Source organism: Oncorhynchus keta, chromosome 12, assembly GCF_023373465.1.
Source record: "Oncorhynchus keta strain PuntledgeMale-10-30-2019 chromosome 12, Oket_V2, whole genome shotgun sequence".
In the NCBI taxonomy this organism is placed as follows: Eukaryota; Metazoa; Chordata; class Actinopteri; order Salmoniformes; family Salmonidae; genus Oncorhynchus; species Oncorhynchus keta.
Window position 1 is genome coordinate 47,608,198 of NC_068432.1, and position 23,949 is coordinate 47,632,146.

At 42.8% G+C, this 23,949-nt stretch overlaps 1 protein-coding gene across 1 annotated transcript in view; it reads right to left on the reverse strand.

Moving 5' to 3' along the window:
* Nucleotides 1-23,949, reverse strand: part of shc3 (SHC (Src homology 2 domain containing) transforming protein 3) — a 110,988-nt gene that overhangs the window by 44,384 nt on the left and 42,655 nt on the right. Inside the window, exons 8-11 of the mRNA XM_052458496.1 lie at nt 19,452-19,593; nt 17,959-18,061; nt 13,551-13,748; nt 11,012-11,307 (exon numbers count right to left, since the gene is read on the reverse strand). Of these exons, the coding sequence (XP_052314456.1) occupies nt 11,012-11,307; nt 13,551-13,748; nt 17,959-18,061; nt 19,452-19,593 (739 nt within the window). The remainder of the gene's footprint in view (nt 1-11,011; nt 11,308-13,550; nt 13,749-17,958; nt 18,062-19,451; nt 19,594-23,949) is intronic.

A 23,949-nucleotide genomic window follows, 5' to 3' on the forward strand; every position in this document is an offset into this window, starting at 1 on the left:
AGTATACTGTATCTCTCTCTCTCTAGCATACTGTATCTCTCTCTCTCTAGTATACTGTATCTCTCTCTCTCTAGCATACTGTATCTCTCTCTCTCTCTCTAGTATACTGTATCTCTCTCTCTCTCTAGCATACTATATATCTCTCTCTCTCTAGTATACTGTATCTCTCTCTCTCTCTAGTATACTGTATCTCTCTCTCTCTCTAGTATACTGTATCTCTCTCTCTCTAGCATACTATATCTCTCTCTAGCATACTATATCTCACTCTCTCTAGCATACTGTATCTCTCTCTCTCTCTCTAGCATACTGTATCTCTCTCTCTCTAGTATACTGTATCTCTCTCTCTCTCTCTCTGGCATACTGTATCTGTCTCTCTCTAGCATACTATATCTCTCTCTCTCTAGCATACTGTATCTCTCTCTAGCATACTGTATCTCTCTCTCTCTCTCTAGTATACTGTATCTCTCTCTCTCTCTAGTATACTGTATCTCTCTCTCTCTCTCTAGCATACTGTATCTCTCTCTCTCTAGTATACTGTATCTCTCTCTCTCTCTAGTATACTGTATCTCTCTCTCTCTCTCTCTCTAGTATACTGTATCTCTCTCTCTCTAGCATACTGTATCCCTCTCTCTCTAGTGTACTGTATCTCTCTCTCTCTCTAGTATACTGTATCTCTCTCTCTCTCTCTAGTATACTGTATCTCTCTCTCTCTCTCTAGTATACTGTAGCTCTCTCTCTCTAGTATACTTTATCTCTCTCTCTCTAGTATACTGTATCTCTCTCTCTCTCTATAGTATACTGTATCTCTCTCTCTCTCTAGTATACTGTATCTCTCTCTCTCTCTAGTATACTGTATCTCTCTCTCTCTCTCTAGTATACTGTATCTCTCTCTCTCTCTAGCGTACTGTATCTCTCTCTCTCTCTAGCGTACTGTATCTCTCTCTCTCTCTAGTATACTGTATCTCTCTCTCTCTAGCATACTGTATCTCTCTCTCTCTCTAGTATACTGTATCTCTCTCTCTCTCTAGTATACTGTATCTCTATCTCTCTCTAGTATACTGTATCTCTCTCTCTCTCTAGTATACTGTATCTCTCTCTCTCTCTAGTATACTGTATCTCTATCTCTCTCTAGTATACTGTATCTCTCTCTCTCTCTAGTATACTGTATCTCTCTCTCTCTCTAGCATACTATATCTCTCTCTCTCTCTAGTATACTGTATCTCTCTCTCTCTCTCTAGTATACTGTATCTCTCTCTCTCTCTAGTATACTATCTCTCTCTCTCTAGTATACTGTATATATCTCTCTCTCTAGCATACTATCTCTCTCTCTCTCTCTCTAGTATACTGTATCTCTCTCTCTCTCTCTCTCTCTCTCTAGTATACTGTATCTCTCTCTCTCTCTCTCTAGTATGCTGTATCTCTCTCTCTAGTATACTGTATCTCTCTCTCTAGTATACTGTATCTCTCTCTCTCTCTAGCATACTGTATCTCTCTCTCTCTCTCTCTAGTATACTGTATCTCTCTCTCTCTAGCATACTGTATCTCTCTCTCTCTAGTATACTGTATCTCTCTCTCTCTCTAGCATACTGTATCTCTCTCTCTCTAGTATACTGTATCTCTCTCTCTCTCTAGCATACTATATCTCTCTCTCTCTAGTATACTGTATCTCTCTCTCTCTAGTATACTGTATCTCTCTCTCTCTAGTATACTGTATCTCTCTCTCTCTCTCTAGCATACTATATCTCTCTCTAGCATACTATATCTCTCTCTCTCTAGTATACTGTATCTCTCTCTCTCTCTAGTATACTGTATCTCTCTCTCTCTAGTATACTGTATCTCTCTCTCTCTCTAGCATACTATATCTCTCTCTCTCGCATACTGTATCTCTCTCTCTCTAGCATACTATATCTCTCTCTCTCTCGTATACTGTATCTCTCTCTCTCTCTAGTATACTGTATCTCTCTCTCTCTCTAGTATACTGTATCTCTCTCTCTCTCTCTAGTATACTGTATCTCTCTCTCTCTAGTATACTGTATCTCTCTCTCTCTAGTATACTGTATCTCTCTCTCTCTCTCTCTAGTATACTGTATCTCTCTCTCTCTAGCATACTGTATCTCTCTCTCTCTAGTATACTGTATCTCTCTCTCTCTCTCTAGTATACTGTATCTCTCTCTCTCTCTAGTATACTGTATCTCTCTCTCTCTCTCTCTAGTATACTGTATCTCTCTCTCTCTAGTATACTCTCTCTCTAGTATACTGTATCTCTCTCTCTCTCTAGTATACTGTATCTCTCTCTCTCTCTAGTATACTGTATCTCTCTCTAGTATACTGTATCTCTCTCTCTCTCTAGTATACTGTATCTCTCTCTCTAGCGTACTGTATCTCTCTCTCTCTAGTATACTGTATCTCTCTCTCTAGTATACTGTATCTCTCTCTCTCTAGCATACTGTATCTCTCTCTCTCTCTCTAGTATACTGTATCTCTCTCTCTCTAGTATACTGTATCTCTATCTCTCTCTAGTATACTGTATCTCTCTCTCTCTCTAGTATACTGTATCTCTCTCTCTCTAGTATACTGTATCTCTATCTCTCTCTAGTATACTGTATCTCTCTCTCTCTCTAGTATACTGTATCTCTCTCTCTCTCTAGCATACTGTATATCTCTCTCTCTAGTATACTGTATCTCTCTCTCTCTCTCTCTAGTATACTGTATCTCTCTCTCTCTAGTATACTGTATCTCTCTCTCTCTAGTATACTGTATATATCTCTCTCTCTAGCATACTATCTCTCTCTCTCTCTCTCTCTAGTATACTGTATCTCTCTCTATCTCTCTCTCTCTCTAGTATACTGTATCTCTCTCTCTCTAGTATGCTGTATCTCTCTCTCTCTAGTATACTGTATCTAGTATACTCTCTCTCTAGTATACTGTATCTCTCTCTCTCTAGCATACTGTATCTCTCTCTCTCTCTAGTATACTGTATCTCTCTCTCTCTAGCATACTGTATCTCTCTCTCTCTAGTATACTGTATCTCTCTCTCTCTCTAGCATACTGTATCTCTCTCTCTCTCTCTAGTATACTGTATCTCTCTCTCTAGCATACTATATCTCTCTCTCTCTCTAGTATACTCTCTCTCTCTCTCTAGTATACTGTATCTCTCTCTCTCTAGTATACTGTATCTCTCTCATACTATATCTCTCTCTAGCATACTATATATCTCTCTCTCTCTAGTATACTGTATCTCTCTCTCTCTCTAGTATACTATCTCTCTCTCTCTAGTATACTATATCTCTCTCTCTCTAGTATACTGTATATCTCTCTCTCTAGCATACTCTCTCTCTCTCTCTCTAGTATACTGTATCTCTCTCTCTCTCTAGTATACTGTATCTCTCTCTCTCTAGTATGCTGTATCTCTCTCTCTCTAGTATACTGTATCTCTCTCTCTAGTATACTGTATCTCTCTCTCTAGTATACTGTATCTCTCTCTCTCTCTAGCATACTGTATCTCTCTCTCTCTCTCTAGTATACTGTATCTCTCTCTCTCTAGCATACTGTATCTCTCTCTCTAGTATACTGTATCTCTCTCTCTCTCTAGCATACTGTATCTCTCTCTCTCTAGTATACTGTATCTCTCTCTCTAGCATACTATATATCTCTCTCTCTCTAGTATACTGTATCTCTCTCTCTCTCTAGTATACTGTATCTCTCTCTCTCTCTAGTATACTGTATCTCTCTCTCTCTCTCTAGCATACTATATCTCTCTCTAGCATACTATATATCTCTCTCTCTCTAGTATACTGTATCTCTCTCTCTCTCTCTAGTATACTGTATCTCTCTCTCTCTCTAGTATACTGTATCTCTCTCTCTCTCTCTAGCATACTATATCTCTCTCTCTAGCATACTGTATCTATCTCTCTCTCTAGCATACTATATATCTCTCTCTCTAGCATACTGTATCTCTCTCTCTCTCTCTAGTATACTGTATCTCTCTCTCTCTCTCTAGTATACTGTATCTCTCTCTCTCTCTCTAGTATACTGTATCTCTCTCTCTCTCTCTAGTATACTGTATCTCTCTCTCTCTCTAGTATACTGTATCTCTCTCTCTCTCTCTCTAGTATACTGTATCTCTCTCTCTCTAGCATACTGTATCCCTCTCTCTCTAGTGTACTGTATCTCTCTCTCTCTCTAGTATACTGTATCTCTCTCTCTCTCTAGTATACTGTATCTCTCTCTCTCTCTCTAGTATACTGTAGCTCTCTCTCTAGTATACTTTATCTCTCTAGTATACTGTATCTCTCTCTCTCTAGTATACTGTATCTCTCTCTCTCTAGTATACTGTATCTCTCTCTCTCTCTAGTATACTGTATCTCTCTCTCTCTCTAGTATACTGTATCTCTCTCTCTCTCTAGCGTACTGTATCTCTCTCTCTCTCTAGCGTACTGTATCTCTCTCTCTCTAGTATACTGTATCTCTCTCTCTCTAGCATACTGTATCTCTCTCTCTCTCTCTAGTATACTGTATCTCTCTCTCTCTCTAGTATACTGTATCTCTCTCTCTCTCTAGTATACTGTATCTCTCTCTCTCTCTAGTATACTGTATCTCTCTCTCTCTAGTATACTGTATCTCTATCTCTCTCTAGTATACTGTATCTCTCTCTCTCTCTAGTATACTGTATCTCTCTCTCTCTCTAGCATACTATATCTCTCTCTCTCTAGTATACTGTATCTCTCTCTCTCTCTCTAGTATACTGTATCTCTCTCTCTCTAGTATACTATCTCTCTCTCTCTAGTATACTGTATCTCTCTCTCTAGTATACTGTATCTCTCTCTCTAGCATACTATATCTCTCTCTCTCTACTGTATCTCTCTCTCTCTCTCTCTCTCTAGTATACTGTATCTCTATCTCTCTCTAGTATACTGTATCTCTCTCTCTCTCTAGTATACTGTATCTCTCTCTCTCTAGCATACTATATCTCTCTCTCTCTAGTATACTGTATCTCTCTCTCTAGTATACTGTATCTCTCTCTCTCTAGTATACTATCTCTCTCTCTCTAGTATACTATATCTCTCTCTAGTATACTGTATATCTCTCTCTCTAGCATACTATCTATCTCTCTCTCTCTAGTATACTGTATCTCTCTCTCTCTCTCTCTCTAGTATACTGTATCTCTCTCTCTCTCTAGTATACTGTATCTCTCTCTCTAGTATACTGTATCTCTCTCTCTAGTATACTGTCTCTCTCTCTAGTATACTGTATCTCTCTCTCTCTCTCTAGCATACTGTATCTCTCTCTCTCTCTCTCTAGTATACTGTATCTCTCTCTCTCTAGTATACTGTATCTCTCTCTCTCTAGTATACTGTATCTCTCTCTCTCTAGCATACTGTATCTCTCTCTCTCTCTCTCTCTATATACTGTATCTCTCTCTCTCTCTAGCATACTATATATCTCTCTCTCTCTAGTATACTGTATCTCTCTCTCTCTCTAGTATACTGTATCTCTCTCTCTCTCTAGTATACTGTATCTCTCTCTCTCTCTCTAGCATACTATATCTCTCTCTAGCATACTATATATCTCTCTCTCTCTAGTATACTGTATCTCTCTCTCTTTCTCTAGTATACTGTATCTCTCTCTCTCTCTAGTATACTGTATCTCTCTCTCTCTCTCTAGCATACTATATCTCTCTCTCTAGCATACTGTATCTATCTCTCTCTCTAGCATACTATATATCTCTCTCTCTAGCATACTGTATCTCTCTCTCTCTCTCTCTAGTATACTGTATCTCTCTCTCTCTCTCTAGTATACTGTATCTCTCTCTCTCTCTAGTATACTGTATCTCTCTCTCTCTCTAGTATACTGTATCTCTCTCTCTAGCATCTCTCTCTCTCTCTCTCTAGTATACTGTATCTCTCTCTCTCTAGCATACTGTATCCCTCTCTCTCTAGTATACTGTATCTCTCTCTCTCTCTAGTATACTGTATCTCTCTCTCTCTAGTATACTGTATCTCTCTCTCTCTAGTATACTGTATCTCTCTCTCTCTCTAGTATACTGTATCTCTCTCTCTCTAGCATACTATATCTCTCTCTCTCTCTCTAGTATACTGTATCTCTCTCTCTCTCGTATACTGTATCTCTCTCTCTCTAGTATACTGTATCTCTCTCTCTCTCTAGTATACTGTATCTCTCTCTCTCTCTAGTATACTGTATCTCTCTCTCTCTAGTATACTGTATATCTCTCTCTCTCTAGTATACTGTATATATCTCTCTCTCCCTAGCATACTGTATCTCTCTCTCTCTCTAGCATACTGTATCTCTCTCTCTCTCTAGTATACTGTATCTCTATCTCTCTCTAGTATACTGTATCTCTCTCTCTCTCTAGTATACTGTATCTCTCTCTCTCTAGTATACTGTATCTCTATCTCTCTCTAGTATACTGTATCTCTCTCTCTCTCTAGTATACTGTATCTCTCTCTCTCTCTCTAGCATACTATATCTCTCTCTCTCTAGTATACTGTATCTCTCTCTCTCTAGTATACTGTATCTCTCTCTCTCTAGTATACTATCTCTCTCTCTCTAGTATACTGTATATATCTCTCTCTCATACTATCTCTCTCTCTCTCTCTCTAGTATACTGTATCTCTCTCTCTCTCTCTCTCTCTCTAGTATACTGTATCTCTCTCTCTCTAGTATGCTGTATCTCTCTCTCTCTAGTATACTGTATCTCTCTCTCTAGTATACTGTATCTCTCTCTCTAGTATACTGTATCTCTCTCTCTCTCTCTAGCATACTGTATCTCTCTCTCTCTCTCTCTCTAGTATACTGTATCTCTCTCTCTAGCATACTGTATCTCTCTCTCTCTAGTATACTGTATCTCTCTCTCTCTCTAGCATACTGTATCTCTCTCTCTCTCTAGTATACTGTATCTCTCTCTCTCTCTCTAGCATACTATATCTCTCTCTCTCTAGTATACTGTATCTCTCTCTCTCTCTATACTGTATCTCTCTCTCTCTCTCTCTCTCTAGTATACTGTATCTCTCTCTCTCTCTAGTATGCTGTATCTCTCTCTCTCTCTAGTATACTGTATCTCTCTCTCTAGTATACTGTATCTCTCTCTCTAGTATACTGTATCTCTCTCTCTCTCTAGCATACTGTATCTCTCTCTCTCTCTCTCTCTAGTATACTGTATCTCTCTCTCTCTAGCATACTGTATCTCTCTCTCTCTAGTATACTGTATCTCTCTCTCTCTCTAGCATACTGTATCTCTCTCTCTCTCTAGTATACTGTATCTCTCTCTCTCTCTAGCATACTGTATCTCTCTCTCTCTAGTATACTGTATCTCTCTCTCTCTAGTATACTGTATCTCTCTCTCTCTCTAGTATACTGTATCTCTCTCTCTCTCTAGCATACTATATCTCTCTCTAGCATACTATATATCTCTCTCTCTCTAGTATACTGTATCTCTCTCTCTCTCTCTAGTATACTGTATCTCTCTCTCTCTCTAGTATACTGTATCTCTCTCTCTCTAGCATACTATATCTCTCTCTCTCATACTGTATCTATCTCTCTCTCTAGCATACTGTATCTCTCTCTCTCTAGTGTACTGTATCTCTCTCTCTCTCTAGTATACTGTATCTCTCTCTCTCTCTAGTATACTGTATCTCTCTCTCTCTCTAGTATACTGTAGCTCTCTCTCTCTAGTATACTTTATCTCTCTCTCTCTAGTATACTGTATCTCTCTCTCTCTAGTATACTGTATCTCTCTCTCTCTCTAGTATACTGTATCTCTCTCTCTCTCTAGTATACTGTATCTCTCTCTCTCTCTCTAGTATACTGTATCTCTCTCTCTCTAGCGTACTGTATCTCTCTCTCTCTCTAGTATACTGTATCTCTCTCTCTCTAGTATACTGTATCTCTCTCTCTCTAGCATACTGTATCTCTCTCTCTCTCTCTAGTATACTGTATCTCTCTCTCTCTCTAGTATACTGTATCTCTATCTCTCTCTAGTATACTGTATCTCTCTCTCTCTCTAGTATACTGTATCTCTCTCTCTCTCTAGTATACTGTATCTCTCTCTCTCTAGTATACTGTATCTCTCTCTCTCTCTAGTATACTGTATCTCTCTCTCTCTCTAGCATACTATATCTCTCTCTCTCTAGTATACTGTATCTCTCTCTCTCTCTAGTATACTGTATCTCTCTCTCTCTCTAGTATACTGTATCTCTCTCTCTAGTATACTGTATATATCTCTCTCTCTAGCATACTATCTCTCTCTCTCTCTCTCTAGTATACTGTATCTCTCTCTCTCTCTCTCTCTAGTATACTGTATCTCTCTCTCTCTAGTATACTGTATCTCTCTCTCTCTCTAGTATACTGTATCTCTCTCTCTAGTATACTGTATCTCTCTCTCTAGTATACTGTATCTCTCTCTCTCTCTCTCTCTCTCTAGTATACTGTATCTCTCTCTCTCTAGTATGCTGTATCTCTCTCTCTCTCTAGTATACTGTATCTCTCTCTCTAGTATACTGTATCTCTCTCTCTAGTATACTGTATCTCTCTCTCTCTCTAGCATACTGTATCTCTCTCTCTCTCTAGTATACTGTATCTCTCTCTCTCTAGCATACTGTATCTCTCTCTCTCTCTAGTATACTGTATCTCTCTCTCTCTAGCATACTGTATCTCTCTCTCTCTCTAGTATACTGTATCTCTCTCTCTCTCTAGCATACTATATATCTCTCTCTCTCTAGTATACTGTATCTCTCTCTCTAGTATACTGTATCTCTCTCTCTCTAGTATACTGTATCTCTCTCTCTCTCTAGCATACTATATCTCTCTCTAGCATACTATATCTCTCTCTCTCTAGTATACTGTATCTCTCTCTCTCTCTAGTATACTGTATCTCTCTCTCTCTCTAGTATACTGTATCTCTCTCTCTCTCTATCTAGCATACTGTATCTCTCTCTCTCTCTCTAGCATACTGTATCTCTCTCTCTCTAGCATACTGTATCTCTCTCTCTCTAGCATACTGTATCTCTCTCTCTCTCTCTAGTATACTGTATCTCTCTCTCTCTAGTATACTGTATCTCTCTCTCTCTCTCTAGTATACTGTATCTCTCTCTCTCTCTAGTATACTGTATCTCTCTCTCTCTCTAGTATACTGTATCTCTCTCTCTCTCTAGTATACTGTATCTCTCTCTCTCTAGTATACTGTATCTCTCTCTCTCTAGTATACTGTATCTCTCTCTCTCTCTAGTATACTGTATCTCTCTCTCTCTCTAGTATACTGTATCTCTCTCTCTCTCTCTAGTATACTGTATACTTTCTCTCTCTCTCTCTAGTATACTGTATCTCTCTCTAGTATACTATCTCTCTCTCTCTCTAGTATACTGTATATCTCTCTCTCTAGTATACTGTATCTCTCTCTCTCTCTCTAGTATACTGTATCTCTCTCTCTCTCTAGTATACTATCTCTCTCTCTCTCTAGTATACTATATCTCTCTCTCTCTAGTATACTGTATATCTCTCTCTAGCATACTATCTCTCTCTCTCTCTCTAGTATACTGTATCTCTCTCTCTCTAGTATACTGTATCTCTCTCTCTAGTATCTCTCTCTCTCTAGTATACTGTATCTCTCTCTAGTATCTAGTATACTGTATCTCTCTCTCTCTAGCATACTGTATCTCTCTCTCTCTAGCATACTGTATCTATCTCTCTCTAGCACACTGTATCTCTCTCTCTCTCTCTAGCATACTGTATCTCTCTCTCTCTCTCTCTAGCATACTGTATCGCTCTCTCTCTCTCTCTCTCTCTCTCTAGCATACTGTATCTCTCTCTCTCTCTAGCATACTGTATCTCTCTCTCTCTAGCATACTGTATCTCTCTCTCTCTAGCATACTGTATCTCTCTCTCTAGCATACTGTATCTCTCTCTCTCTCTCGCATACTGTATCTCTCTCTCTCCCTCTCTCTAGCATACTGTATCTCTTTCTCTCCCTCTCTCTAGCATACTGTATCACTTTCTCTCCCTCTCTCTAGCATACTGTATCTCTCTCTCTCTAGCATACTGTATCGCGCACTCTCTCAATTCAATTCAATTCAATTCAATTCAAGGGCTTTATTGGCATGGGAAACATGTGTTAACATTGCCAAAGCAAGTGAGGTAGATAATATATAAAGTGAAATAAACAATCAAAATTAACAGTAGACATCTCTCTCTCTCTCTCTCTCTCTCTCTCTCTCTCTCTCTCTCTCTCTCTCTTCTCCTCTCTCTCTCTCCCCTTCCTCTTCTGTTTCTCTCACTCTCACTCTTCTTTCTCTTTCACTCTCTCTCTCTCTGTCTCTTCTCTCTTCCGCTATATCTCTCTTCTCTCTCTCACGCTCTCTCTCTCTCTTCTCTCTCTAAAAATCTCTCTCTCTCTCTCTCTTCTCTCTCTCTCTCTCTCTCTCTGTCTCTCTCTCTCTCTCTCTCTCTTTCTCTCTAGTTTCTCTTACTCTCTCTCTCTCTCTTTCTCTCTCTCTCTCTCTCTCTCTCTCTCTCTCTCTCTCTCTCTCTCTCTCTCTCTCTCTCTCTCTCTCTATCTCTCTCTCTCTCTCTCTCTCTCTCTCTCTCTCTCTCTCTCTCTCTCTCTCTCTCTCTGTCTCTCTCTCTCTCTCTCTCTCTCTTCTCCGTTTCTCTCACTCTCTTACTCTCTTCTTTCTCTTACTCTCTCTCTCTCTCTCTCTCTCTCTCTCTCTCTCTCTCTCTGTCTCTCTCTCTCTCTCTCTCTCTCTCTCTTCCTCTTTCTCTCTCTCTCTCTCTCTCTCTCTCTCTCTCTCTCTCTCTCTCTCTCTCTCTCACACACACTAGTTGAATCAACATTGTTTCCACGTCATTTCAACTAAATTACATTCAGCCAATGAGGAATAGACGTTGAATTGACCTCTGTTCCCAGTGGGTATTCACTCAATCACTCACCCTTTCTCTTATTCACCTTTTCACACTAGTGCAACTCTCTCCCCCCTGCTTCTCCCTCCCTGCTCACCGTGCCCTCAGGATTCACCAGCAGTAGGTGTTTGGCCAGTCCACTGTGCATGCCCGTCAGAACGTACGACCCAGGGTTGGTGGTGCTCTTCCTAACCAGGAAGTCTCCGTCATCTACCAGTAGTTTCTCTGCGTCTCGTCGGCTCATCTCGCCGTGGTACCAGGCCTGGCCTTCCAGCTCCTCCTGGGCCTTGAAGGCAGCAGAGCGCACCAACAAGGGGCTGGAGTTATCCACAGATCCAGCCTTGTGAAGGGCAGGGACCGCTGACTGGGTCAGGATGGCATCCTCAAAAGGCTCTGTGGTTGGTGGGATAAAGAATATATGTAAGCAGAGAACACAATGTGGTGAAAATAGGCCTATGCAGGTACAAAGGGGAGCATGGACAATGTAAGTTGTGTAATGTATGTTACACCATTGCATTGTCGAATACTAGTTTCTGATTGGCTTGAAAAGCATTCTATAGCATGCATTATTTAAGTGAAGAAGAAGCCCGGTGTTTGGTGGATATATTGGCATGGGTGTTGTTAGGCCCGAGACGAAGTTCAAGTAACAGACACATCTCAACATCAATGCTACCTTATATAATGTTACTTACCCTACATTATTCATCTCATATGCATACGTATATACTGTACTCTACATCATCGACTGCATCCTTATGTAATACATGTATCACTAGCCACTTTAACTATGCCACTTTGTTTACTTTGTCTACATACTCATCTCATATGTATATACTGTACTCGATACCATCTACTGTATGCTGCTCTGTACCATCACTCATTCATATATCCTTATGTACATATTCTTTATCCCCTTACACTGTGTATAAGACAGTAGTTTTGGAATTGTTAGTTAGATTACTTGTTGGTTATCACTGCATTGTCGGAACTAGAAGCACAAGCATTTCGCTACACTCGCATTAACATCTGCTAACCATGTGTATGTGACAAATAAAATTCGATTTGATTTGATTTGATCAACTGTTCAGAGGAGTCTGCGTGAATCAGGCCTTCATGGTCCAATTGCTGCAAAGAAAAATCTCTACTAAAGGACACCAACGCGTCGTGGAACCCACCTTCCACGTTGTTTCTACATTTTGTTTTAGAACGCATAGCCTCCCGGTTGATTATAACTTCCATGATGGATGTGTTACTATGCTATATGTCTGTGTAGTCATACATTAATACTTCCCTAGTTTTATTCCTGGAAATAATTACACTATGTGTAGGCACTCGGTAGTAATTTAAATATTATTCAGTAAATTGTTCACATACTGTAAAGGAGGAGGAAGAACCTGTATGAAGGAACCTATTATAACCAAGATGTCACCTCATTCCCCGCCTCCATTAAGACACACGTGGTTCTTCATTCACCTCTACACTATATTCATAAGGAGCAACGTGGCATACATGTCATTTGTTTGACCGATATATCACCTATATCTGAATAACGTGCAGTTTACATGTAACCCTCAAGTTGTGGGGAGGTTGTGGGAAGCCACGACAATCATAGTGTCTACAGCACAGGAGGCTGCTGAGGGGAGGACGGCTCATAATTATGGCAAGAACAGTTAATGGAATGGCATCAAATACATGGAAACCATGGAAACCCTGTGTTTGTTAACACTCCACTTATTCCAGCCATTACCACGAGCCCATCCTCCCAAAATCAAGGTTCCGCCAGCCTCCTGTGGTCTACAGTGATATCTCCCTTTTGTTTTGGACCTGACACAATGTAATTATAGCACAAAGCAACCCCTTGGAAACAATAGCCAGATCACCTCTATAATTATAATCATGTCTCGTGGTTGGACTCGTGTTATTACTGTTAACAATTAGCGATTAGTGGTAAGGTTATTCTTATACAGGTTCAATAGGAATTATACTAGTGTTATTAGCATAAACATTTGTTTACAAGTATGTTCAGCCGGTCCTAAATCACTCCCTATCCATCCCCCTTGTTCCCCTACACCTCTATGTTAATATGTCTAAGGATAAGTATAAGCAGAGTAGTGGTAAAGCTACAGATCTGTAAACATTGAAGGGCTAGGGCCAAGGGGAGGGGTAGAAATCGTAATAGGACCGGATCATTGGATAGGATTATGCTAGTGTTAACAGCAATTAGCGTTTTGCAGTTAGTTTCTTCTTCTTGTCGATGTTGAATGGGAATATTCTAGTGTAATTAGCGATCCGCGGTTAGTTCCTTCTTCTCATAGATGTTGACTAGGAATATGCTATTAGTTATTAGCATTAGCCATGTCAGCGTTGGGTTAGTTCTTCTTACTCATGTCAAACAGGTCTTTCCTGGGACTGTCTTTTGCTACGCCTGCTGCCCCCTCTGCCATGCTGTACAATAATGTGAACATTGCTTACAGGCAAACATATCTCTCTCTCTCTCTCTCTCTCTCTCTCTCTCTCTCTCTCTCTCTCTCTCTCTCTCTCTCTCTCTCTCTCTCTCTCTCTCTCTCTCTCTCTCTCTCTCTCTCTCTCTCTCTCGTTACTGTTAGCAATAAGCAGTTAGAGGTAGATATTCTTACTCATGTCGAACAGGTCTTTCCTTGGACTGTCTTTGGCTGCTGTCCCCGCTGCCCCCTCTGCTGCCATGCTGTCCTGTTCAGCCTGCAGGGCTGCCAGCACCTGGGCGTCGATCTGCTGGGTGTTCACATACGTAGGCACATCCCCTGTTTTCGGTACCGTACTCTTCCCCTCCGGCAGACTGTAGATGTCACATGATCCTAGACATCAAAGCAAGAGTTAAAAGCAAGAAAGACTCATTTATATTTTCTGTCATCTGAAAATAAAATAGACAATAAAGAGTCTCTCTCTTCTTACCTGGGGGGGGTTATGAGTTAATAGAAACGAGGGATGCATATCTTTCACTTTCAAGATACGTATCTATGGGCTCTAATACAATACAGGAACGATACATATCTAGATACATGGTCTCTAATACAATACAGGAACGATACGTATCGAGATACATGGGCTCTAATACAATACAGGAACGATACATATCTAGATACATGGGCTCTAATACAATACAGGAGCGATACATATCTAGATACATGGGCTCTAATACAATACAGGAGCGATACATATCTAGATACATGGGCTCTAATACAATACAGGAACGATACGTATCGAGATACATGGGCTCTAATACAATACAGGAACGATACGTATCGAGATACATGGGCTCTAATACAATACAGGAACGATACATATCTATGGGCTCTAATACAATACAGGAACGATACATATCTAGATACATGGGCTCTAATACAATACAGGAACGATACGTATCGAGATACATGGGCTCTAATACAATACAGGAACGATACATATCTATGGGCTCTAATACAATACAGGAACGATACATATCTAGATACATGGGCTCTAATACAATACAGGAACGATACGTATCGAGATACATGGGCTCTAATACAATACAGGAACGATACATATCTAGATACATGGGCTCTAATACAATACAGGAACGATACGTATCGAGATACATGGGCTCTAATACAATACAGGAACGATACATATCTAGATACATGGGCTCTAATACAATACAGGAACGATACGTATCTTCAAAAGCTCTTCCCGACAATACAGAGAAAAAAACAGAAATAATAGAAAAGTAAAACATTAAATAATAGATACATGGGCTCTAATACAATACAGGAACGATACATATCTAGATACATGGGCTCTAATACAATACAGGAACGATACGTATCTGAACTCATAAAAAAAAGAAACGTCCCTTTTCAGGATTCTGTCTTTTAAAAATCAAAATAACTTCACAGATCTTCATTGTAAAGGGTTTAAACACTGTTTCCCATGCTTGTTCAATGAACCATAAAGAATGAATTAACATGCATCTGTGGAACGGTCGTTAAGACACTAACAGCTTACAGATGGTAGGAAATTAAGGTCACAGTTATGAAAACTTAGGACACTAAAGAGGCCTTTCTACTGACTCTGAAAAACACCAAATGAAAGATGCCCAGGGTCCCTGCTCATCTGCGTGAACGTGCCTTAGGCATGCTGCAAGGAGGCATGAGGACTGCAGATGTGGCCAGGGCAATAAATTGCAATGTCCGTACTGTGAGACGCCTAAGACAGCGCTACAGGGAGACAGGACGGACAGCTGATCGTCCTCGCAGTGGCAGACCGCGTGTAACAATACCTGCACAGGAACGGTACATCCGAACATCACACCTGCGGGACAGGTACAGGATGGCAACAACAACTGCCCGGGTTACACCAGGAATGCACAGTCCCTCAATCATGCTCAGACTGTCCGCAATAGAATGAGAGAGGCCGGACTGAAGGCTTGTAGGCCTGTTGTAAGGCAGGTCCTCACCAGATATCACCGGCAACAACGGGCACAAACCCACCATCGCTGAACCAGACAGGACTGGTCTTCACTGACGAGTCTCGGTTTTGTCTCACATGGGGAGATGGTCAGATTTGTGTTTATCATTCAAGGAATGAGCCTTACACCAAGGCCTGTACTCTGGAGTGGGATCGATTTGGAGGTTGAGGGTCTGTCATGGTCTGGGGCGGTGTGTCACAGCATCATCGGACTGAGCTTGTTGTCATTGCAGGCAATCACAACGCTGTGGGTTACAGGGAAGACATCATCTTCCCCCATGTGGTACCCTTCCTGCAGGCTCATCCTGACATGACCCTCCAGCATGACAATGCCACCAGCCATACTAGTCGTTTTGTGCGTGATTTCCTGCAAGACAGGAATGCAAGACAGTGTTCTGCCATGGCCAGCGAAGAGCCTGGATCTCAATCCCATTGAGCACATTTGGGACCTGTTGGATCGGAGGGTGAGGGCTCCATTCCCCCCAGAAATATCCGGGAACTTGCAGGTGCCTTGGTGGAAGAGTGGGGTAATATATCACAGCAAGAACTGGCAAATCTGATGCAGTCCACGAGGAGGAGATGCACTGCAGTACTTAATGCAGCTGGTGGCCACATCACATACTGACTGTTCCTTTTGATTTTGTCCACCCTTTGTTCAGGGAAACATTATTCCCTTTCTGTTTGTCACATGTGTCACGTCCTGACCATAGAGAGCCCTCGGGTTCTCTATGGTGTTTTAGGTCAGGGCGTGACTCGGGGGGGGGGGTGTTCTAGTCATTATATTTCTATGTTGGTGTTTTAGTATGGTTCCCAATTAGAGGCAGCTGATTATCGTTGTCTCTAATTGGGGGTCATACTTAAGTTTTCCATTGTTCCCACCTGTTTTGTGGGATATTGTTTGTGTTAGTGTTTTGTGCACTACGGCTTTCACGTTCGTGTTGTTTATTGTTTTTGATAGTTTCACTGTGTAATAAAGTACATGGAACTCATGCTGCGCCTTGGTCCGTTCCTATCGACGAATGTGACAACATGTCTGTGGAACTTGTTCAGTTTATGTCTCAGTTGTTGAATATTGTTATGTTCATACAAATATTTACACATGTTAAGTTTGCTGAAAATAAACGCAGTTGACAGTGAGAGGACGTTTCTTTTTTTTAGACGCATGGGATCCGATACGATACATGAACAATTTGGTGCCGATTCTATTTGTTTAGAGTAACGAAACGATTTGGTTCGATGCGATACGATTCAATGCACACGTTTATTGAATAAACACATTCATTTTCCATTCTAAATGAAAATCTGCTGCTGATGGAGCTCATGAGCTGGGCCTCTGAGCTGGGCCTCTGAGCTGGGCCTCTGAGCTGGGCCTCTCTGAGCTGGGACTCTAAGCTGGGCCTCTCTGAGCTGGGCCTCTGAGCTGGGCCTCTCTGAGCTGGGCCTCTCTGAGCTGGGCCTCTCTGAGCTGGGGCCTCTCTGAGCTGGGGCCTCTCTGAGCTGGGCCTATCTGAGCTGGGCCTCTCTGAGCTGGGCCTCTCTGAGCTGGGCCTATCTGAGCTGGATCTGTCTGAGCTGGGCCTCTCTGAGCTGGGCCTATCTGAGCTGGGCCTGTCTGAGCTGGGCCTCTCTGAGCTGGGCCTCTCTGAGCTGGATCTGTCTGAGCTGACGTGTGTGTGTGTATGTCAACGTTTCCCTTAGCTGGTATTAGCCGGCTTTTGACCAATAAAAAAAATAGAAAAGCTAATAAATAAAATTGTCCGGGAAAAGAAGAAAAAACACCATTGTGAAGTAACGCTTTTTAGCCTCTTCATTGATGGAAATACATTTTACCGGTCATGCTTATCCGTCTATAGGTTCATTTGCATAATTTAGTGTACTTAATTCGGCACTCGTGTACAGTATATTCGTTATGGATTTGATCACATGCGTACAGCATACAGATACAGTCTTTGAGCGTAAAATCTGTCAGACAGCGCGAGAGCTGCTGCTACAACATCTCAAACAGCAAATGCAAAATGCAAAGGCAACGGAAGGCAAGTCACACACCACTTTGCAATTAGCTGGAGGCAGTATGCATTTTGAAAACAGATACTTAACTGTTTGAAAGCTGAAAGTTTTATTACATATTATGAGGCATGTCTTACCTTGCTTCAAAGTAGCCTAGCCAAAACCTGACCATATCTGTGGAGAACAATTATTTTTATATAACTTGTAATAAAAGCATGGGTGAGTCTCTGTATCCGCCTGAGAGAGAAACGGGCGTACCTTGGCAATGTTCCTCAGGTGGTAAAAAGATATTTTGGTCCTGAGATTATGTTTAGTTATATTTGACTGGGACCGATACGTAATGGTCAATCGTAATGGTGAGCGAGAGAGACGGTGAGACGGAGAGAGAGCAAGAGACAGAGACGGAGAGAGAGCAAGAGACAGAGAACGACAGATAGAGAGAGAAAGCTAGAGACAAACAGAAAACAAAGAGAGAGATTGTGACACGTCCAGAAAGATATCCAAAAAGAGAGAGAGAGAGAAAGAGAGACCAGAGACAGATAGATCCTCTTTTACCCTGTTGGACGAGTATCCCAGTAGGCCTCCTGTCCGGCCCCCAGATCTCGCCACAGTGTCTACCCTGGTAGTAAGTCTGGTCCACCCCAGCCCCTGGGGCCTGCTGCTCGAGGGACAGACACAGGAAAAACAACAGAATGAGTCAGAGAAAAATAAAGATAAAAAACAGCAACTCTTCTGCAAGGTCTGTATTCCTTCCTTCCTCTGTCAGCAGGATCCATCTCATTCATGATTGGGAAGCAAATCAAATCCCAGAGGCTAACAGGATGTATTTCTAGACTGTGGTGACGTATGTAGGCCCTGGGTGCCTTAGGAAGAGGTAGCATGGATGAGGTAGGAAAGATAAGGTAGGATGGATGAGGTTGGTGTGGCTAGGGTATAATGGATGAGGTAGGTGTGGATGAGGTAGGATGGATGAGGTAGGTGTGGATGAGGTAGATGTCGATGAGGTAGGATGGATGGATGAGGTAGGATGGATGAGGTAGGTGTGGATGAGGTAGGATGGATGGATGAGGTAGGATGGATGAGGTAGATGTGATGAGGTAGGTGTGGATGAGGTTGATGTAGATGAGGTAGGATGGATGAGGTAGACTCTGGATGAGGTTAGCTGGATGAGGTTGGTGTGGATGAGGTAGGATTGATAAGGTTGGTGTGGGTGAGGTTGGTATGGATGAGGTAGGTGTGGATGAGATTACCAAGTGAGGATGAGGTTGGTGTGGATACGGTAGGATTGATTAGGTAGGTGTGGATGAGGTAGGATAGATGAGGTGAGTGTGGATGATGTAGTTGTGGATGAGGTTGGATGGATGAGGTTGGTGTAGATGAGGTTGGATGGATGATGTAGGTGTGGATGATGTAGGTGTGGATGAGGTTGGATTAGATGAGGTTGGATGGATGGATGAGGTAGGCATGGATGAGGAAGGATGGATGAGGTAGGTGTGGATGAGGAAGGATGGACGAGGTTGGATGGATGAGGTTGGATGGATGAGGTTGGTGTAGATGAGGTAAGTGTGGAATGGACATCCTGGGAATTATATTTCTAACTGGTGATGACGTACCTACACATCATGTTGATTTGTGGTACTGTGTAGCTCAGTTAGTGCAACACCAGCGAAGCCAAGATAGTGGGTTCATGTCCCGCAGTGATCACACAAAACATGTATGTAGTCACTGTCCAAAACTGTGTTGAACTCTTTGCAGAATTGTATATATGTATATTTATTTAACTCGGCAAGTCAGTTCAGAACAAATTCTTATTTACATTGATGGCCTACCCCGGCCAATCCTGGGACAATTGTGCTCGCCCTATGGGACTCCCAATCACGGCTGGATGTGATACAGCCTGGATTCAAACCAGGGACTGTAGTGACACCTCTTGCACTAAGACGCAGTGCCTTAGACCGCTGTGCCACTCGGGAGCTCTAAAGTGTAGCACTCTGTACTGGTTGTTGCTGCTGCATATGGTGAAATGTGGCGAGGGAACTGTCCTGTACCTCAGCCTGGATGCTCTGGCCTAGCCGGGTGTCTATGAATCCTCCAGGTGGTGGCATCTTTCCGGGGATATTATTGTAGTACGGATGTTCGGCAGGCTCCTCCTCCTCCTCCTCTGTCCAGACTGACTCCATATTCAGAACCCTGTCATCACACAGAGGGTCCATCAGCTGTGAATTGCTGCTCACTAGAAAGCAGGATTAATATGTGGATCGTGAAGCTCTTCCTGCAGACATTACAGCATATGTCTAGCAGGGTGGATGGGAAGGATGTACCAACATATGTCTAGCAGGGTGGATGGGAAGGACGTACCAATATATGTCTAGCAGGGTGGATGGGAAGGACGTACCAATATATGTCTAGCAGGGTGGATGGGAAGGATGTACCAACATATGTCTAGCAGGGTGGATGGGAAGGATGTACCAACATATGTCTAGCAGGGTGGATGGGAAGGATGTACCAACATATGTCTAGCAGGGTGGATGGGAAGGATGTACCAACATATGTCTAGCAGGGTGGATGGGAAGGATGTACCAACATATGTCTAGCAGGGTGGATGGGAAGGATGTACAACATACAGTTGAAGTCAGGAGTTTACATACAGCTTAGCCAAATACATTTAAATTCAGTATTTCATCCTGACAGAGCTGGTGTAACTGAGTCAGGTTTGTAGGCCTCCTTGCTCGCACACGCTTTTTCAGTTCTGCCCACAAATTTTCTATAGGACTGAGGTCAGGGGGTTGTGATGGCCAGCCCAATACCTTGACTTTGTTGTCCTTATGCCATTTTACCACAACTTTTGAAGTACGCTTGGGGTCATTGTCATTTTGGAAGACCCATTTGTAACCAAGCTTTAACTTCCTGACTGATGTCTTGAGAAGTTGCATCAATATATCCACATAATTTCCCTGCCTCATAATGCCATCTATTTTGTGAAGTGCACCAGTCCCTCCTGCCGCAAAGCACTCCCACATGATGATGCTGCCACCCCATGCTTCTCGGTTGGGATGGTGTTCTTCGGCTTGCAAGTGTCATGACGTTAGCCTCTTTGGGTATAGCAAGCCCCATCCCCCTCTCCCTGCCCCCCCCTTTCCTCCTTCAACTAGGTTGCTGTGGTCAGAGAGACGTTGTAAATTCCTGAGGATCTCCTCATGGACACACAGTATATAGAGAGGATACATTTTCATATAGGACAAAGGAAATCCTTCCACCTCACAGAACTTGAGGTACGAACAAATTTCATGTTCCGGAGAAAGTATGAAAAATCGGTGAAGAATCCAGCTACAAACTGGTCCATTTGTCACAACTTGGGGAAGCTCATGGGAGACGGTGTGGCCACATGACCATAACGCTGATTATATACATTACATTTACATTTAAGTCATTTAGCAGACGCTCTTATCCAGAGCGACTTACAAATTGGTGCAAACACCTATGACAACCAGTGGAACAGCCACTTGCATCTAAATCTTGTTGGGGGAGAAGGGGGGTGAGAAGGATTACTTACCCTTACTTACCCTATCCTAGGTATTCCTTGAAGAGGTGGGGTTTCAGGTGTCTCCGGAAGGTGGTGATTGACTCCGCTGTCCTGGCGTCGTGAGGGAGTTTGTTCCACCATTGGGGGCCAGAGCAGCGAACAGTTTTGACTGGGCTGAGCGGGAACTGTACTTCCTCAGTGGTAGGGAGGCGAGCAGGCCAGAGGTGGATGAACGCAGTGTCCTTGTTTGGGTGTAGGGCCTGATCAGAGCCTGGAGGTACTGAGGTGCCGTTCCCCTCACAGCTCCGTAGGCGAGCACCATGGTCTTGTAGCGGATGCGAGCTTCAACTGGAAGCCAGTGGAGAGAGCGGAGGAGCGGGGTGACGTGAGAGAACTTGGGAAGGTTGAACACCAGACGGGCTGCGGCGTTCTGGATGAGTTGTAGGGGTTTAATGGCACAGGCAGGGAGCCCAGCCAACAGCGAGTTGCAGTAATCAAGACGGGAGATGACAAGTGCCTGGATTAGGACCTGCGCCGCTTCCTGTGTGAGGCAGGGTCGTACTCTGCGGATGTTGTAGAGCATGAACCTACAGGAACGGGACACCGCCTTGATGTTAGTTGAGAACGTCAGGGTGTTGTCCAGGATCACGCCAAGGTTCTTAGCGCTCTGGGAGGAGGACACAATGGAGTTGTCAACCGTGATGGCGAGATCATGGAACGGGCAGTCCTTCCCCGGGAGGAAGAGGAGCTCCGTCTTGCTGAGGTTCAGCTTGAGGTGGTGATCCGTCATCCACACTGATATGTCTGCCAGACATGCAGAGATGCGATTCGCCACCTGGTCATCAGAAGGGGGAAAGGAGAAGATTAATTGTGTGTCGTCTGCATAGCAATGATAGGAGAGACCATGTGAGGTTATGACAGAGCCAAGTGACTTGGTGTATAGCGAGAATAAGAGAGGGCCTAGAACAGAGCCCTGGGGGACACCAGTGGTGAGAGCGCGTGGTGAGGAGACAGATTCTCGCCACGCCACCTGGTAGGAGCGACCTGTCAGGTAGGACGCAATCCAAGCGTGGGCCGCGCCGGAGATGCCCAACTCGGAGAGGGTGGAGAGGAGGATCTGATGGTTCACAGTATCGAAGGCAGCCGATAAGTCTAGAAGGATGAGAGCAGAGGAGAGAGAGTTAGCTTTAGCAGTGCGGAGCGCCTCCGTGATACAGAGAAGAGCAGTCTCAGTTGAATGACTAGTCTTGAAACCTGACTGATTTGGATCAAGAAGGTCATTCTGAGAGAGATAGCGGTAGAGCTGGCCAAGGACGGCACGCTCAAGAGTTTTGGAGAGAAAAGAGAGAAGGGATACTGGTCTGTAGTTGTTGACATCGGAGGGATCGAGTGTAGGTTTTTTCAGAAGGGGTGCAACTCTCGCTCTCTTGAAGACGGGAGGGACGTAGCCAGCGGTCAGGGATGAGTTGATGAGCGAGGTGAGGTAAGGGAGAAGGTCTCCGGAAATGGTCTGGAGAAGAGAGGAGGGGATAGGGTCAAGCGGGCAGGTTGTTGGGCGGCCGGCCGTCACAAGACGCGAGATTTCATCTGGAGAGAGAGGGGAGAAAGAGGTCAGAGCATAGGGTAGGGCAGTGTGAGCAGAACCAGCGGTGTCGTTTGACTTAGCAAACGAGGATCGGATGTCATCGACCTTCTTTTCAAAATGGTTGACGAAGTCATCTGCAGAGAGGGAGGAGGGGGGAGGATTCAGGAGGGAGGAGAAGGTGGCAAAGAGCTTCCTAGGGTTAGAGGCAGATGCTTGGAATTTAGAATGGTAGAAAGTGGCTTTAGCAGCAGAGACAGAGGAGGAAAATGTAGAGAGGAGGGAGTGAAAGGATGCCAGGTCCGCAGGGAGGCGAGTTTTCCTCCATTTCCGCTCGGCTGCCCGGAGCCCTGCTATATAATAGCCTCAGATATGAGGTTTACATCTAATTGTTGTTTAAGATGAATGAGTGAGTATGATACTGTTTGTATAATTGTGTAATAGGATTTTGGACTGTTTAATGAAGAAAAATACAATTCCCTTTTGATTTGAACTAAATCAGAGGACCACCCCTGAGCCCAGTTAGGGTCAGGCCTCCGGGGACAGCCCTTTTTCGGCCCTTCCGAATAAAACCCCCACTCGGTTTTTCGATCAGCAGACCGAGCTTACCTCAATTACGAGATGGCTAAAGGTTGCAGACCATGTTTTTCTCCATTAGGAGGACAAAGGTTGTAGACCATTGCTGAATCTTTTATCCAAACCACGTGGTTAAACTCTTAGACTGTCGATACCGACAGAATAAGAACAAGTCTTTGATATTAATTACTAGTCTGCAGCTAGGAATTCGGTATCATTGAACACGAAGAACGACAACCGCCGAAACATCCATTCTATTACAAATGTCACTCTGAACTATCCCCTCTAACCACAACCGAGAGAGAGAGAGGGAGAGAGACGGACAATTCTACAAAAGAAACAAACTTTTCACCAGCGATCAAGACGACACACTGAGCGTAAATATATATATTGATTGCAATTGTTCCCGAATGAGTGAGTGTTCATGTGTAAAGGATTAGCATTCAAATTGTTATAATTATCACTCTTTAGTGACTTCTTAGTCGACCCCCACTTCCCCTTTTGTCTAACAAGCCGTCATGCCGGTTTAGCCCATTATGGCACATCCGCTATCATTTCATGTACCCACATTTACCTTGTTTGTTTGTTTATACATTTCTGTGAATTACTTAGTTAGTAATAAATAAATGATTTTAGACAATTCATGTATGGATGACTTATAGTGAAGACTGGATTCGTGCAGATAACCAACAATTTACGATGTTTGGAATGAGACTAACGTGAGGTAAAGTAAATAATTCAATAATTTGAATATTAATTGATCAGATAAAATATCTGAAAAGTTATTTTAGGAAATTATAACTTTGTAATCTGAATATTTGTCTTTGGTGCCCCGACTTCCTAGTATTTACGGTTACATGATTAA